This window comes from Manihot esculenta, chromosome 17 (genome assembly GCF_001659605.2).
Source record: "Manihot esculenta cultivar AM560-2 chromosome 17, M.esculenta_v8, whole genome shotgun sequence".
NCBI lineage: Eukaryota > Viridiplantae > Streptophyta > Magnoliopsida > Malpighiales > Euphorbiaceae > Manihot > Manihot esculenta.
This window is the reverse complement of record NC_035177.2, coordinates 10,626,647-10,642,030: the sequence shown is the minus strand read 5'-3', so window position 1 is coordinate 10,642,030 and position 15,384 is coordinate 10,626,647. Positions and strand designations below refer to the sequence as shown.

Below are 15,384 nucleotides of genomic sequence, written 5' to 3'. Positions count from 1 at the left end.
TTTGATGGGCTTTCTTCCGGTACAGGGGGTGTCGAACAACTCCCTTGATATAGTCACCTAGAAGCTTGACCTATTAGTTAACCTTAACTTTTTGTGACATATTTGAAACCTATGCCAATTAAAGTGGCAATACTTTGATACCATGAAGAATTTTAGGAGGAATTTTTAATTCTATTCCAATTGAATTGATCTTTACAAGGTTTGAGTATTTATACACAAAGAATCAATCTAAATTAAGAATATTTACAATAAGAATAAAATCTCTATAATCTAGCCTATAATTAAGCCTAATTAGGATTTCAAATATCTGAATCCTCCTAACTAGGAACATTCTATATTGGTCAATAGAATGATTGGTGAAAATCAGGCATCAATAATACTAGAGTTGGTCAATTGTAGCCTTCAACTTTTCAAATGCTTCTTGCGCAGCAGAATCCTAAACAAAATATTGTGGATACCTTATTTGTTAGATGAGTTAGGGGCTGTGCAATTTCACCATAATGTTGAATGAATTGGCGATAATTTCCTATGGGCCCTAACAAACCCCTTGCATCTTTTCCTAAGTTAGGAACAGGTCACTGTAGCACTGCTCAATTTTATCCAGATCCATTGACACACCTCCGACATATATTAAAAGTCCTAAGAAAGAGAGAGACCTCTTTCTAAATGAGCATTTCTTCATGTTGGCTACCAAGTGATTAGATGATAACAGTCGAAGAACTTGATCCATATAGGACACGTGATCATCCTATAAGCGACTATAAACGTGTATGTGGTCAAAGAAGACTAACACAAAACGGTGGAGTGAAGGCCAAAATATGTCATTCATGGTTGCTTGGAACATTTTTAGGGCGTTGGTGAGACCAAAAGGCATCACAGGGAATTCATAGTGTCTAAAGTGGATCCGAAATGCCATTTTGGGAACATTTTCCGGCTTCCAATATCCACAGACTCACTAGCTCTTGCTTGCATCTTGTGATTACTTTCAATGGGAGATTCTGTTGGTTTACACCCCAATATATCAGTTTTTTTCAAAAGATTCAAAATGTACTTTCTTTGGGAGATAAAGATCCCTTTTTCTAATCTGGCCACCTCAATACCTAGGAAATATTGAAACTTTTCTAGATCTTTGATTTCAAATTCTTGAGCCAACAACCTTTTTAGCTAAGCCATTTTCTTTTTGTCATCACCTGTCACCACTATATCATCAATATACACAATAAGAAGTGTGATATTACCCTTGTGATGTTTAATAAACAGAGTATGATTAGCATTGCTCTGTTGGTAATCAAAGGATATCATGGCTCTGTTAAACTTATCAAACTAAGCTCTGGGATATTGTTTTAGCCCATACAAAGCCTTTTTTAATTTGCACAACTTTCTTTGTGTCTTCTCATCAGCAAACCCAAGAGGAATCTCAATGAACACCTCTTCCTCTAAATCTCCATGGAGGAATGTATTATTCGTTTGATGTAAGTCTCAGTCCAAATTGGTTGCACAAGATAACAACACTCTGATTGATTGAGTTTATTTTTGCAACTGGGACAAATGTCTCTTGATGATCCACTCCATAGATTTGGGTGAAGTCTTTAGCAACCAATCTGGCTTTATACTGTTGAATTGTACCATCAACTTTGTGTTTCACTGTGAGTACCTACTTACAGCCAATAAGTCTCTTCCCAGGTGGGAGAAAGACAAGCTCTCATGTCTCATTTTTTGCTAGTGCTTTCATCACTTTAATAATTGCTCCCTTCCATTTAAGATCTGCGAGAGCTTCCTTCCATTTCCGTGGAATAGACACAGAGGAAATAGACAAGGCAAAGACTCTATAGTAGAGAGACAAAGATTCATAAGAAATAAAGTTAGAAATAGGGTATTTGGTACAAGAGCTGACACCTTTTATTTGTACAATAGGTTTATCTAAATTATTGGAGCATTCAAGATTTGAGGGTAACTCGCCAAAAGAAAATTCTTGACTCCAAATAGGCTGGCATCATTGCTTCTTCTGTCTTCTCTCTCTTCGAATACCTCCTCAAATTTGGCTTGTCCAAATGTCCTATTCTCTCCTCTGATTAGATGTCTCCCCCTGTCTGCTAGAACTTTGCCTCTAAACCATATCATTCAGAATCAGACGTCTCCCTCTGTCTGCTAGAACTTTGCCTTTGAACCATATCATTCAGAATCACAAAATTCGAGATCATCGCTTCTTTCTCATTATTCTCCTCTTGAAGAGGTGAGTCGGTGTTACTAAAGTGGAGTTCAGTTTCAACATCCATACTGACAAAGTATTTCCTAGATGGAGGATGATAATATGTGTATCCTTTAAGTGTCGGAAAATACTCAACAAACACACATTTAAGGGCTTGGGGTCCAACTTTCCTACTGTTTTAGTATGCACAAGGCAAACATACGCAAATACTTTTGGTGAAACAATGTATGAATTCCGTCCTTGTAGAACCTCCAAAGGACTAACAAAGTCTAGGGCTTTAAGGGGCATACGATTGATAAGATAAGAAGATACAAGGACTGCATCTATCAATATGCTTTGGATAGGTTCATGGTGAACATAAGAGATCGAACTATCTTCAATAGATGCTTGTTTTTGCTTTCAGCAACTCTATTTTGTGCACTAGTATAAGGACAACTTATTTGGTGTACTATCAATTGGACTCCAAATAAGCAGAAAATGTAATATTCATATATTCTCTTCCATTGTCAATTCTCAAAATTTTCACCTTAGTATCAAATTGAGTACAAATTATTTTGTGAAAGGTTTGAAAAAAATAAAAGACATCACTTCTAGTTTTAATCAAATATACACAAGTCATTCGAGTGCAACAATTAATAAAAGTGATAAACCATTAATTACTATATAAAGAGACAGTTTGAGTAGGCCCCCAAACATCATAATGAATAGTCACAAAAGGAAGTTGGCTTTTTATAACTCAAAGGATAGGAGATTCTAGCGTGCTTAGTATACTCGCAAACATCACAAAATAAAGAATCAAACTGAGTTCTAGCAAACAAATTAGGATAAAGTTTTTCTAAAGAACGATGTATGCCCTAACCGTCTGCGTCACTGTATTATTTTCTAATTGGCATCTTTATTTTCTCCAAAACAGGCTTGAGATATTGGAGAACTTACATCACCTTCCAACATGGTTAAGCTATCATGTAGTCTACCATTACCAATCCTCTTCCTTGTGAAAAGATTCTGAATAACACAATAATTAGAAAAAAAAAATTTCAATTTTACAGTTAAGAGCATTGGTGATGGCATTGACATATAAAAGGTTGATGGGAGAATGGGGAGTATGGAGGACAGATGACAATTTAATATTGAGTGTGTTGAATCCCACATCGGTTGTGGAAATGGGTAATGTGCCCCTTATATGGGCTATAGGCACTCCTCCCCCTTGTGCTAGCTTTTGGGGTGAGTTAGGCCTAACCCAAATTTAACATGGTATTAGAGCCTCCCCATCTGATGTTGGGCCTCCTATAAATATGTCACACACCAATAAAATTCTGAGCGTGAGGGGGTGTGTTGAATCCCACATCGCTTGTGAAAAGGGGTAATGTGCCCCTTCTATGGGCTATAGGCACTCCTACCCCTTGAGCTAGCTTTTGGTGTGAGTTAGACCTGGCCCAAATTTAACAGGGTGCACAAATAACAGAACGGTTCCGAATATGGGAGTAAAAGAGTCATTAGCAATTCTGACACTATTTTTCGTTAGAGAAGGAAAATAATTGAGAAAATCTTTAGAAGAGTCTGTCATGTGTCTATTCGCACTATAATCAATAATCCATAAAATAGTATCAAGAGAGAAAGCATTACCTGACTTCACAAAATTAGATGTGACACCAGAGGAGGAAGAGGTGTCAATATGAGACATGAAGCACTTGGGTCTCTAAATTTCATTAGGGGGAAGGAGCTCAGCAGCTGTTGTCTCCTTAAATAGCTCCTCCACAGTTTCTGATAAATTTGCAAGGAAGGTTTATCAGAGTTAGGTACTCAAGATTGTATACACAAGAGAGTCCAACCAAATTACCAAGAAACCGGGTAGCGGCATGGGATGGCCGGAACGGTGCCAGGGTTGTATGGGCAGCATAGCAGCTTTGGATTGAACCTCACGCGCTGGGAAGGAAGGGCGTGTGAGCCTCACGCGTGTGGATTTCTGGCATCGAAGTTGGACAATTGGCCGGCGACAGTCCGGCGACCCTGCTGGTGGCGGCGGTGAGACGAAAAAAGTTCGTAGATGTAGGGTTTTAGAAACCCTAAAGAGAAAAAATTGAATTTAAACTCTAAAATAAGGTAAAAGCTTTGATACTACGAAGAATTTCGGAGAATTTTAGAGTATTCTTATATTTCACTCTTAATCTTTACAAGTGATTTACATGATTATCTATATACAAAGAATTACAACTAGATAGGAAATAAATAATAAAAAAAAATTATAAAGATAATTAAGGATCTTAATTTATGTCTAGAATTTGTAATTTAATCAAATCATATAATTAGAAATCGGCAAATAAGTCAACATTTTTCCTCCTTTGGTAACCAGATGACCATTGATGGAGTCAAGCGCACTGCTCAACAACAAGTGAACAGAGCTTTGAAAGATCAAGCAAGGTTGGTATCTCTGTTTTGGTTTTCCATTTGAAAAAGGGTTGTAATGATTGTTCTTTGACATTTTTATAAAAGTATAAATTTAGTTGTAGAACTCATATGGTGTTATCTTTTGGATCTTTTATGAGTTTTTTCTTTATGTCATCTTTTAGGAGTGCTTTTGGCTGATGTTGACACGGGCTATTTTATTAGTTTTGTTCTTTTGTCATACTTCTCTTCTTTCTTTGACGGGAGGTCGTGTTGTTGTCCAATTTGTATTGCTCTTCTTTCTTCACTAATAATCTTCTTCTATCGAATGAAAAGTGATCGTTTCCGTGTAAATACATGCTTATAGTTTTGAATATCTCCATTATGTTTCGTGTTTATTAATATGTCTTGAGAAATTATTGTACAAGGTTTATGGATATTCCTTGCAACTTGGTACTTTGGTGGAAGGTTGCAAAGCAGATTCCCTATGGATTGTTAAAAGCCCATCAGCAAATATTTGTAGAGTTAGAGCTATGTTCTGTGGCATTATTTAATTTTAATATTAACTATGTGCAAATGTTTGCGACTGTATTGAAAGCTGCATACTGCCAGTTACCTAGGCTAGTAATATGTTAGTTGATGTTGGAGATATATGACTATTACTGGGGCTTTCACCTACAAGCTTAGGTGAAGTGGTTCCTTGACATGGCATTAGAGCCTGTCAGACTAAAAAGGTCTACAGTTAGAATTCTCACTACCTCCATTTATTGATATAGCATAAGATAAAGTGGGCATGTGTTTGTTCACGCTTCAAGCCCAGTGGCATTTGCATGTGGGGGTGTGTTGGAGACATATTTAACTGGTAGAAAATGACATTTTGCATCTATATGCTGATTAGGTTTCTGTTGGACTTGGACATTGCGGCTCCAAAAATTACAATTCCTACTGAATTTCGTCCTAACAACGTCCATGCAACAAAACTTTTGCTAGACTTGGGAAATTTGGTGATTCGCTCACAGGTTCATCTTCATCAATGAACTCGATCTTGGCATTTTGGAATGCAGAGTTATGCTTTATATGGATTTTTCAAATGTATGCAGGATGACAATAAAAGGAGACCATCTGAGGAGCTCAATATGTACTTGCAGTTTGATTTGGTTTTGAGTGACATCTCTGCCTTTTTGGTTGATGGTGACTACAACTGGAGTCAAGCCCCTTTGCGCAAGTCTGCTGATTCTGGCAAATCAAATGGTGTTAGCTTCTTGCCTGTTATTGATAAGTGTGGAGTAATTGTAAGGCTTCAACAGGTAAAAATGTGGATGCTTCCACTTTGGGTTATAACATTTTACTGGTGTCGGCTTGTGTACATGCACCTGTATATGTTGTGTGCATGGTTTTCATCTATTACATGCATGATTGTGGTAGTTGATTACCTTTTGAGTTAGAAACTAACATCACGTCATATGCAGATTCGATTAGAAAACCCATCCTATCCTTCCACAAGACTATCTGTGCGGTTGCCGTCATTAGGGTTTCACTTTTCTCCTGCACGGTACCATCGGTTGATGCAGGTAGCAAGGATGTTTCAGGATGAGGATGCTGAGAATTCAAGTCTTCTTTGTTTTTGGGATCAAGCGGACTTTGAAGGGTGGTTGCATCTTCTTATTCGAAAGGTTTTTTCTTCTTCTTCTTCTTATTCTCCTTCCTCTCTCTCTCTCTCTCTCTCTCTCTCTCTCTCTCTCTCTCTCTCTCTCTCTCCTGGTGTTTGAATGCAGGCTTTCAAAAATTGGCTGTACATCCGTATTGGGTAGATCATCATGGAATTTGAAGGTGCAATTGACAATATAGGACAGGGTATAATAGGAGTATAGGACTGTGATTTGGGATTTATAGCCATACTATCATTATTGGTTTATATAGAACAATATGTCTGAAATAGACTGAGATGCATATTGATGTCTCAGTCATGGAACAATAGCCTCTTCCTTTTTATGCGAGAGAGATCCTTTTGTGATTTCTTTCCTTTTTTATAGCGCTTCTCTTTTCTGCCATTTTAGCCAATTTTAATTTGTTCTAAGTCAGCAAAATTTGTTAATTTATACTTCAAGAGGTCTTATTTATTAATTCTTATTATTTTCTTTTACTTGTTATTTGCTGTGAAATGTTCAATGTTGTTAGATACATAAGAGATGATGTTATTTGAACATATGAATTGAATGCTTCATAATTTTAGGTTTAATAATTGAATTTATTTAAACGAGCGACGAGCTATTTCCTTTAGCTATTATCTGAGTAAAGTGCATATGAAATCAAATCCATGTTTCAATATCGATATCATTTTTATGAGATATGAACTTTAAAAATGTTCATGAAGTGCAATTGAGTGCAAAACTGTAACAGATTGACTGATGCTGATACTGTTATTTGAAAACCTGGTTCAATATTGAAAAACAGGGCGAGCCTTTTGACAATGAGTTACTTCTTCTTTTTAGCTTTTGATTTTGCTTCATAATTTTTATGTGACAGGGCGTGGCAAATAGGGCAGCTGAATGGCAGCGTCGATACCTCTGCTTAGTTGGGCCTTTTCTTTATTTATTGGAAGACTCTAGTTCTAAATCTTACAAACAGTATCTCAGGTTAAGAAACCAAATTCTTAGCACCAATTTTTTATGGGCCTTGTGTATAGTTGTATCTAAATATGGATTTAGAAAATGAAAAACTTGACATCAAACAGGGGAGTCTTGACAAAAGTGTGTGGTTGGTTATTTATATCAAATGTTCTTATCATTGAATTACATGTACATATTATTCTTGTCAATATACATTATTATGTTCATTTTTCAATTGCTGTTCATATTCCCCAAAATTTGACATTAGATGCTGTTTGAAACTTATTTTGTTCTACTTCATGAAAAAATCAGTTAGAAATAAGGAGAAATGAGCAGTGGTAATGGAATGTGCTGAACATTTGCACAACATCGCACAGTAGTAAAAATAAGACAAATTTCATGCTTGCACATGCATATTTCCATATCCATTAGGAGATTAATGGAAAATTGTAATATTTTTGTTGTGAAAAAAACAACATTGTGCAATTCAAGTTGCAGCTTATTTGGAAGGAAATTCTGATATATGGATTATGTTCTGTTTCAACTTTCAAGTTTCAAGCCTCAAGAAAGTGGGGTTGCCTTTGGTTGACATAGCTTTACTGCATGGAGTAAAGTGTTTAACAAGTTTTCTTTGTTAACTTTGTGCAACAACAAAAAAAAAAAAAAAGGAAAAATGTCAAGAATTCTTGCAGGTCTCGATGTGGTAAGTGCTAAAAAATTTGCATGGAAAATTGTACAGCAGAACCCAGAGTTTCAGATATATGTTCTATTGGTTGAGTTGTGTACTTCTATGAATTATGGAAGGTTTAATGGTTTTTTATTGATTGGGTTTATTCATATGCTTGCTGTAGTTTGCGAGGAAAACAATTATATCAACTTCCAGCTGAATTGGTTGGTGGTATGCATCATGTATTGGCCATCTGTGATACTGGACGTCCTGTTAACAAGGTTGCACTTGTTGTGTTTGTATCTTGTCATCCTTTTAGTTCCCAGAGTGGCCATTCATATTTGAATTATCTCCTTAAACATCATCTCATTTTCATATTGAATTTGTGTGTAGGTTGTAGAAGATGTGAATTCAGTAATACTGCTATGTGATTCTGGTGATTCACGGAGAAATTGGCAAAGCCGCCTGCAGAGGGCTATATATAGTGCTTCAGTAAATCCTTCAATATCATACTTGACTTTTAGTTAGTATTGTTGTAGAATTTTGGGAGAAATTTTTTATTATATTCCAATTGAATTAATCTTTACAATGTTTGGGTAGTTACACACAAAGAATTAACCTAATTAAAAATATTTACAACACAACTAGTAATACCTACAATAAAGGTAGGAAATAAAATCCTTATAATCAAGCATAATTAGAATCCCAAAAATCTGCCCAAACAGTGATTGAATCTTCCTAATTAGGAATCCTCTATGTTGGTCAACAATTGTACTTGTATATAATCTTAAAAGATTTTGCAGTCTGTTGACTAATAGAGCAGAAAAGGTTGAAAAGGATCTATTTCTTTTAAAATTGGCTTGCAGTGTCCCATAGGGTTCTCTTTCTTGTTTTTACCATCTAAGCTACGTCAAATGGTCAAATTTATGGATATGGAAGGTAATTAAGGAAGCTTATAGAGGAGTCTATCATATGTCTATTTGCACCGAAATCAATAATCTATGGAGTAGCATCAAGAGACGACATATTAGAAAAACAACAAACCCATCACGGGAAAGAGATTGTCCAACTAAAACAAATACCCAATCAACACCCAACTCCACAAGAAATTCTTTATGCTTCTAGCGCAGTAAACAGCAGCAACAAAGCAAAAGGAATATCCAAAACAACGATAAAGAGTCTGCCCACAGCAACAAATCAACAGAGCAAGAAACAACAGCAGAAGGCCGGAAACAGGAGTCCAGAGTCAACAACGGCGAATAGACGTGAAGATCCTTGCTAGAAACAGTCTCACGCGCTGGCAATGGGTGGCGCGTGAGACTCGTGCGCTAGCGGATGGCTCACCAGAGACTGGTGGACAGCTCACCGGAGACTGGCGGACAACCTTCGAGAAGGCTGCGACTCGATGGGAAGTGGCGGTGATGAAAGAAAATAGGCTTAGACCGGAGAGTACCAAATTTGATTGCTTAAGATTTTGAAAATTTAAAATTGAATTACAACCCTAAATTAGGCTTATGCTCTAATACCATGTAGAATTTTGAGAGGAATTTTTTTTTTAATGTTACAATTGAATTGATCTTTACAATGTTTGGCTATTTATACACAAAATCAACCTAATTAGAAATATTTATAACACACCTAATTAGGAATATCTATAATAAAGGTAGGAAATAAAATTCCTATAATCAAGCATAATTAGAATCCAAAAATCTGCCTAAACATTAGGAATCCTTTATGTTGGTCAACAATTGTATTTGTATATAATCTTAAAAGATTTTGTAGTCTATTGACTAATAGAGCAAAAAAGGTTGAAAAGGATATATTTCTTTTAAAATTGGCTTGCACTGTCCCCTAGGGTTCTCTTTCTTGTTTTTACCATCTAAAAATTATGAAGTGATTTGTTCCTAATTTTTGTTGTCCTTTATTATAGTTAACTTATTGTTGACTTATTTGCTGATTCCAGTGATATGATTTGATTTGATTACGGATTCTAGACATAAATTAGGATCCTTAATTATGTCTATAATTATTTTTTGATTATTTGCTTCTTATTAGTTGTAATGTTTTGTGTATGAATAGTCATGTAAATCACTTGTAAAGATGAAGTGTGAAATATAGAAATACTCTAAAATTCTCCAAAATTCTTCATGGTATCACAATATTTTTTTGATTTTAGGGTTTACATTCAAATTTTCTTCTTTAGGGTTTCTAAAACCTTAGATCTATCTTTTTGATACTACTCTATCTAGAGGATCTTTTCACATCTTACTGTCGCCACCAAGAGAACCGCTGGATCATTGCCGGACAGACCACCCGCTTTGACGCTGGAAAGCCATGCGCATGAGGCTCACGCGCCCTCCTTCCTAGGGTGTGAGATCTGTCTGATGCTGCTTCGCCGCTCCGATCACTCTGGTACCAATTTCGATCCTCTTTCCAACCATCCGGTGCTGCTACTTGGTCTTTTGGTAATTCGATTGGCTCTCTTGTGTGTACAACCTTAGGTATTTTCTATTCTTTCACGGTTCATTTATTTTTACCATGGGCAGAAGGCAAAAAGGTCTCGATTCCTAACTCTGATAATCTTTCCTTGCAAATTAGTCTCGTAAAACTTGATGGAATCAATTATCTTCCTTGGTCAAGGTCTTGTTTGTTGTTTATCAAGGCTAGAGGACTGCATAGCTATATCACTGGTAATAAGAAGCAACCGGACGAGAGGGATCCAAATTTTTTTCAATGGGAATTAGATAATTGTCTTGTTATGACATGATTACTTAACTCTATGCAACCACATATCTTTAAGTCCTGTTTGTTAATTGATACTAGTGCAAAAATATGGAAGGCTTTATCCTTAACTTATTCCAAGATTGGGAATGATACCCAAATTTATGATATTCGAAATAAGATCCATGGTACTAAGCAAGGAGAAATGACTATCTTGCAATTTTATTCTGAGTTATGTGGCTTATGGCAGGAGCTTGATTACTATCAGGACTTCCAGGCAGATTGTACTGGAGATGCAGACTGTACTGGAGATGCAAACTATGCTGGAGATGCAGTCAAATTTTGGAAAATGATTGAAAGGGAGCGGGTCTATGATTTTCTTGCAGGGTTGAATAATGAATATGATTCAATTCGGGTCTAAGTGTTGGGGAAAAATCTTTTTTTTTTTTTTTTTTTTTTTTTTTTTTTGGAAGAGGCCCATGTGCATGTTCAACAGGAGGAAAGTTGCCGACATGCTATGCTCTATACTGCACCGCACCAGTTGAAAAGGCTGGGTTGTCTACTAATTTGAGCACCCGCAGCCTCCTAATTCTAAGAAAGATCACAATCATTGTGACTATTATGGGAAACTGAGGCATACCAAGAAGACTTGCTAGAAGTTATATGGTCGTCCCACTAGAGGCCGTGGAGGAAACAACGAGGTACCTCTAGAGCTCAAGCTAATTTAGCAGACGTGTGGAGGAGCCCTTTAAGGAGACAACAACTGCTGAGTTTCTTTCCTCTAATGAAATTAAGGGTCTGAAGCGCTTCGTGTCTCATATTGACACCTCTTCCTCCCTTGGAGTCTGGTGTTACATTTAACTTTGTAAAGTCAGGTAATGCTTTTTCTCTTGAAACTGTTACATGGATTATTGATTCTGGTGCGAATAGACACATGACAGGCTCTTCTAAAGGCTTTTTTAATTATTTTCTTTCCCTAAGCAAATGCAGTTTCAGAATTGCTGATGACTCTTTTAATCCCATATTCGGAATAGGTTCTGTTATTTGTGCGTTCGATATTAAATTATCATCTATCCTTCGAGTTTTCAATTTCCTGTCAACCTTTTATCTGTCAGTGCTATCACTAATGCTTCTAACTATAAAATTGAGTTTTTTCTTGATCATTATGTTATTTAGGATTTTCTCACCGGGAAGAGGATTGGCAATGGTAGATTGCGTGATGGCTTATACATATTGGACGGTGATCCAGGTTCTCCGATATCTCAAGCCTGTTTTGGAGAAAATAAGAATGTCAATCAGGAAATATTACAGTGATACAGGCGGTTAAGGCATCCATTTTTTATCTTAGAAAAAGTTTATCCTAATTTGTTTACTAGAACTTAGTTTGATTCTTTATTTTGTGATACTTGTGAGTATGCTAATTACACTAAAACCTCCTATCTTTTAAGTCATAATAAAAGCCAAATTCCTTTTATGACTTTATTATGATGTTTGGGGGCCTAATCAAACTATCTCCTTGTTTGGTATCAATGGTTTGTCACCTTTATTGATTGTTGCATTTGAATGACTTGGGTCTATTTGATTAAAGCAAAAAGTGATGTTTTTTCTTGTTTTTAATCCTTTCACAAGATGTTTTGTACTCAATTTGATATTAAGGTAAAAATTTTGAGAATTGACAATGGAAGAGCAGTCCTTGTATCTGCTTATCTTATCAATAGAATGCCCCTCAAAGCTCTTGATTTCATGAGTCCTTTGGAGGTTCTACAAGGAAGGAATTCATGTATTGTTCCACCAAAAGTATCTGAGTGTATTTGCTTTGTCCATACTAGGACGGCGAGAAAATTGGATCCCAAGGCCCTTAAATGTGTGTTTGTTGGGTATCTTTCGACACAGAAGGGATACAGGTGTTATCATTCTCTATCTAGAAAATACTTTGTCAGTATGGATGTTACCTTTCGAGAAACTGACCCTACTTTAGTACCACCCACTCACCTCTTCAAGAGGAGAATAATGAGAAAGAAGAGGTGATCCCGAATTCTATTATTCTAAATGACATGGTTTCGAGAGATAGTTCTAGTAGACAGGGAGAGATATCCGATCAGATGGGAGAATTGGACGTCTGGACAAACCAGATTTGAGGAGGTATACGAGGAGAGACAAGGCAGAAGAAGAATCTTCTTCTGGTGAGTTACCCACAACTCTTGAATGCTTTAATAATTTAGATGAACCTATTGCACAAAGAAAATGTGTCAGATCTTGTATAAACACTCTATTTCTTATGAATCTTTGTCTCCCTCCTATAAAACCTTTTCTTTATCTATTTCCTCTGTATCTATTCCACAGGATTGAGAGGAAGCTCTTGTAGATCCTAAATGGAAGGGAGCAATTATTGATGAGATGAAAGTACTGGTAAAAAATGAGACTTGGGAGCTTGTTACTCTCCCACCTGGAAAGAAACTTGTTGGGTGTAAAGTTGATGGCACAATTGAACAGTTTAAGCCCAGATTGGTTGCTGAAAGGTTTATCCAAACCCATGGAGTGGATTATCAAGAAATATTTGCCCAGTTGTAAAAATGAACTCAATCAGAGTCCTATTATCTTGTGTAGCCAACTTGGATTGGGACTTATAGCAGTTTAATGTGAAGAATGCTTTCTTTCTTGGGGATTTAGAGGAAGAAGTGTTCATGGAGATTCCTCTTGGGATCGCTGATGAGAAAATAGAAGGAGAGGTGTGCATATTAAAAAATGCTTTGTATGAGTTAAAACAATCTCCTAGAGTTTGGTTTGACAGGTTTAGTAGAACCATGATGTCTTGTGGTTACTAACAGAGCAATGTTGATCATACTCTGTTTATTAAACATCACAAGGGTAAGATCACTCTTTCTATTGTGTATGTTGATGACAATGAGGAAGTGGCTTAACTAAAAAGGTTATTGGCTCAAGAATTTGAAATCAAAGATCTAAAAAGTTTCAATATTTCTTAGGTTTTGTGGTGGCTAGTTTAAAAAAAGGAATCTTTATCTTCTAAAAAAAATTTATTATGGACTTTTTGGAAGATACTGGTATGTTGGAGTGTAAACTAGCAGAATCTCCCATTGAAAGTAATCATAAGATGCAAGCAGGAACTGATGAGTCTGTGAATATTGGAAGATACCAATGATTGGTAGGGAGGTTGATTTATCTCTCAGCCAATTCATGTATGACCCTTGCGAGACTAATATGCAGCTGTCCCTCGCACCTTGAGATACTTGAAGTCTACGCCAGGGAAAGGGCTTCTTTACTCCATATATGGTCACCTTTGAGTTGAAACTTTTACAGATGCAGATTGAGTAGGATCTCTCGATGACAGGAGATCTACCTCTAGCTACTGCACAGTTGTAAAAGGGAACCTTGTCACCTGTAGGAGCAAAAAATAAAGTGTTATTAGCTCAGTCAAGTGCTGAAGCAGAATACAAAGCAATGGCCCAAGGTGTAAACTTTTATGGTTGCAGAAGTTATTGTAGGAGTTGAGGTTGCTCGAGAGACAAGATAACTTTGTATTGTGACAACAAAGCTGCCATCAGTATAGCACAAAATCCGGTTCAACATGTCTGAACGAAGCACATTGAGATTGATCGACATTTCATTAAAGAAAAATTAATAAACGGTGTCTTGAGTTTAGTTCATGTGACTTCTACTGTGCAACTTGCAGATGTGTTCACTAAAGGGCTCAACAATAGATCTACAATAATTTAATTTGCAAGTTAGGCATGTGCGACATTTATGCACCAACTTGAGGGGAGTGTTGACTTATTTGCTGATTCTAATGATATGATCTGATCTGATTATGGATTCTAGCCATAAATTAGGATCCTTAATTATTCTTTTATTATTTGCTTGTAATTTTTTGTGTATAAATAATTATATAAATTACTTGTAAAGATCAAGAGTGAAATACAATAATACTCTAAAATTCTTCACGTATCTTTTCGTTGCTATTCCTTTCTTCATAAGCTTGTTTAATTTCTGTTGTTTTAGTTGATTCAATTTCTAAAATTGATTTAATTAGTCCTTTACATTTAAGAAACATAAACTAATTATTTGTAAAATATTTTATTCACAGAAGTAGTTAAATCAATGGTTTAATAAGTTTTTCTAAAAATATCATTTTCAGGAAATTTTCACGTAGAAGATAAAGAAATTATTGGTAGAAATACCGGAAGAAGGTTATAGATCATTTTGTTTGTGCTTTGATAAACAATTCAATAATCAGTTTATAAGTTATTATAAAACTAAAGAGTAATCTTAAGCAAAAATGCGCAGGAAATGTGTAAAAAATTACAACAATTTCTGTGCTTATGGAGGGTTTGTGGCAAAATGTTTCATTTTGAAGGCATAATCAAAGATCTTACCCATGGATTTCTACACAGGGTTCAGCACCTATTACTGGTCTTTCTGAAACTTCATCAGATTCCGAGAGCTCAGAAATGGGACTCAATAGCAACACTGATACAAGTGATGCATTGGAGATGGAACGTGTTTTTTTAACAGGAGTTCTTGATGAACTAAAGTTTTGCTTCAATTACAATCGTCAGGTAAAGCCTGGAGAACATGTGTTCTTATGTTCCTTTTCGATGGAAGAACTTGAAATCTTATATATCTGCTGCTTTTGCTAGCATGACCTGAGTTTTCTAAAGGTGCTTCTTTCTGAAGAGATTCCTTTATTTGAATTTCGAGCAATTGGTGGCCAGGTACAAATGATACTGAATGACAGTTCAGTTCACTCATGCATTTTCTTTTTCTCATTATGGTAT

General features: G+C 36.1%; 1 protein-coding gene across 2 annotated transcripts in view; it reads left to right on the top strand.

Annotated features, from left to right (window-relative positions):
* LOC110605481 overlaps positions 1-15,384 on the top strand; it is a 110,989-nt gene that overhangs the window by 29,012 nt on the left and 66,593 nt on the right. For both annotated transcript variants that reach the window (XM_021744077.2, XM_043952484.1), the window contains 9 exons: positions 4,563-4,630; positions 5,493-5,613; positions 5,695-5,901; positions 6,064-6,267; positions 7,121-7,230; positions 8,055-8,151; positions 8,264-8,362; positions 15,001-15,165; positions 15,247-15,321. In XM_021744077.2, coding sequence (XP_021599769.1) covers positions 4,563-4,630; positions 5,493-5,613; positions 5,695-5,901; positions 6,064-6,267; positions 7,121-7,230; positions 8,055-8,151; positions 8,264-8,362; positions 15,001-15,165; positions 15,247-15,321 — 1,146 coding nt within the window. The remainder of the gene's footprint in view (positions 1-4,562; positions 4,631-5,492; positions 5,614-5,694; positions 5,902-6,063; positions 6,268-7,120; positions 7,231-8,054; positions 8,152-8,263; positions 8,363-15,000; positions 15,166-15,246; positions 15,322-15,384) is intronic.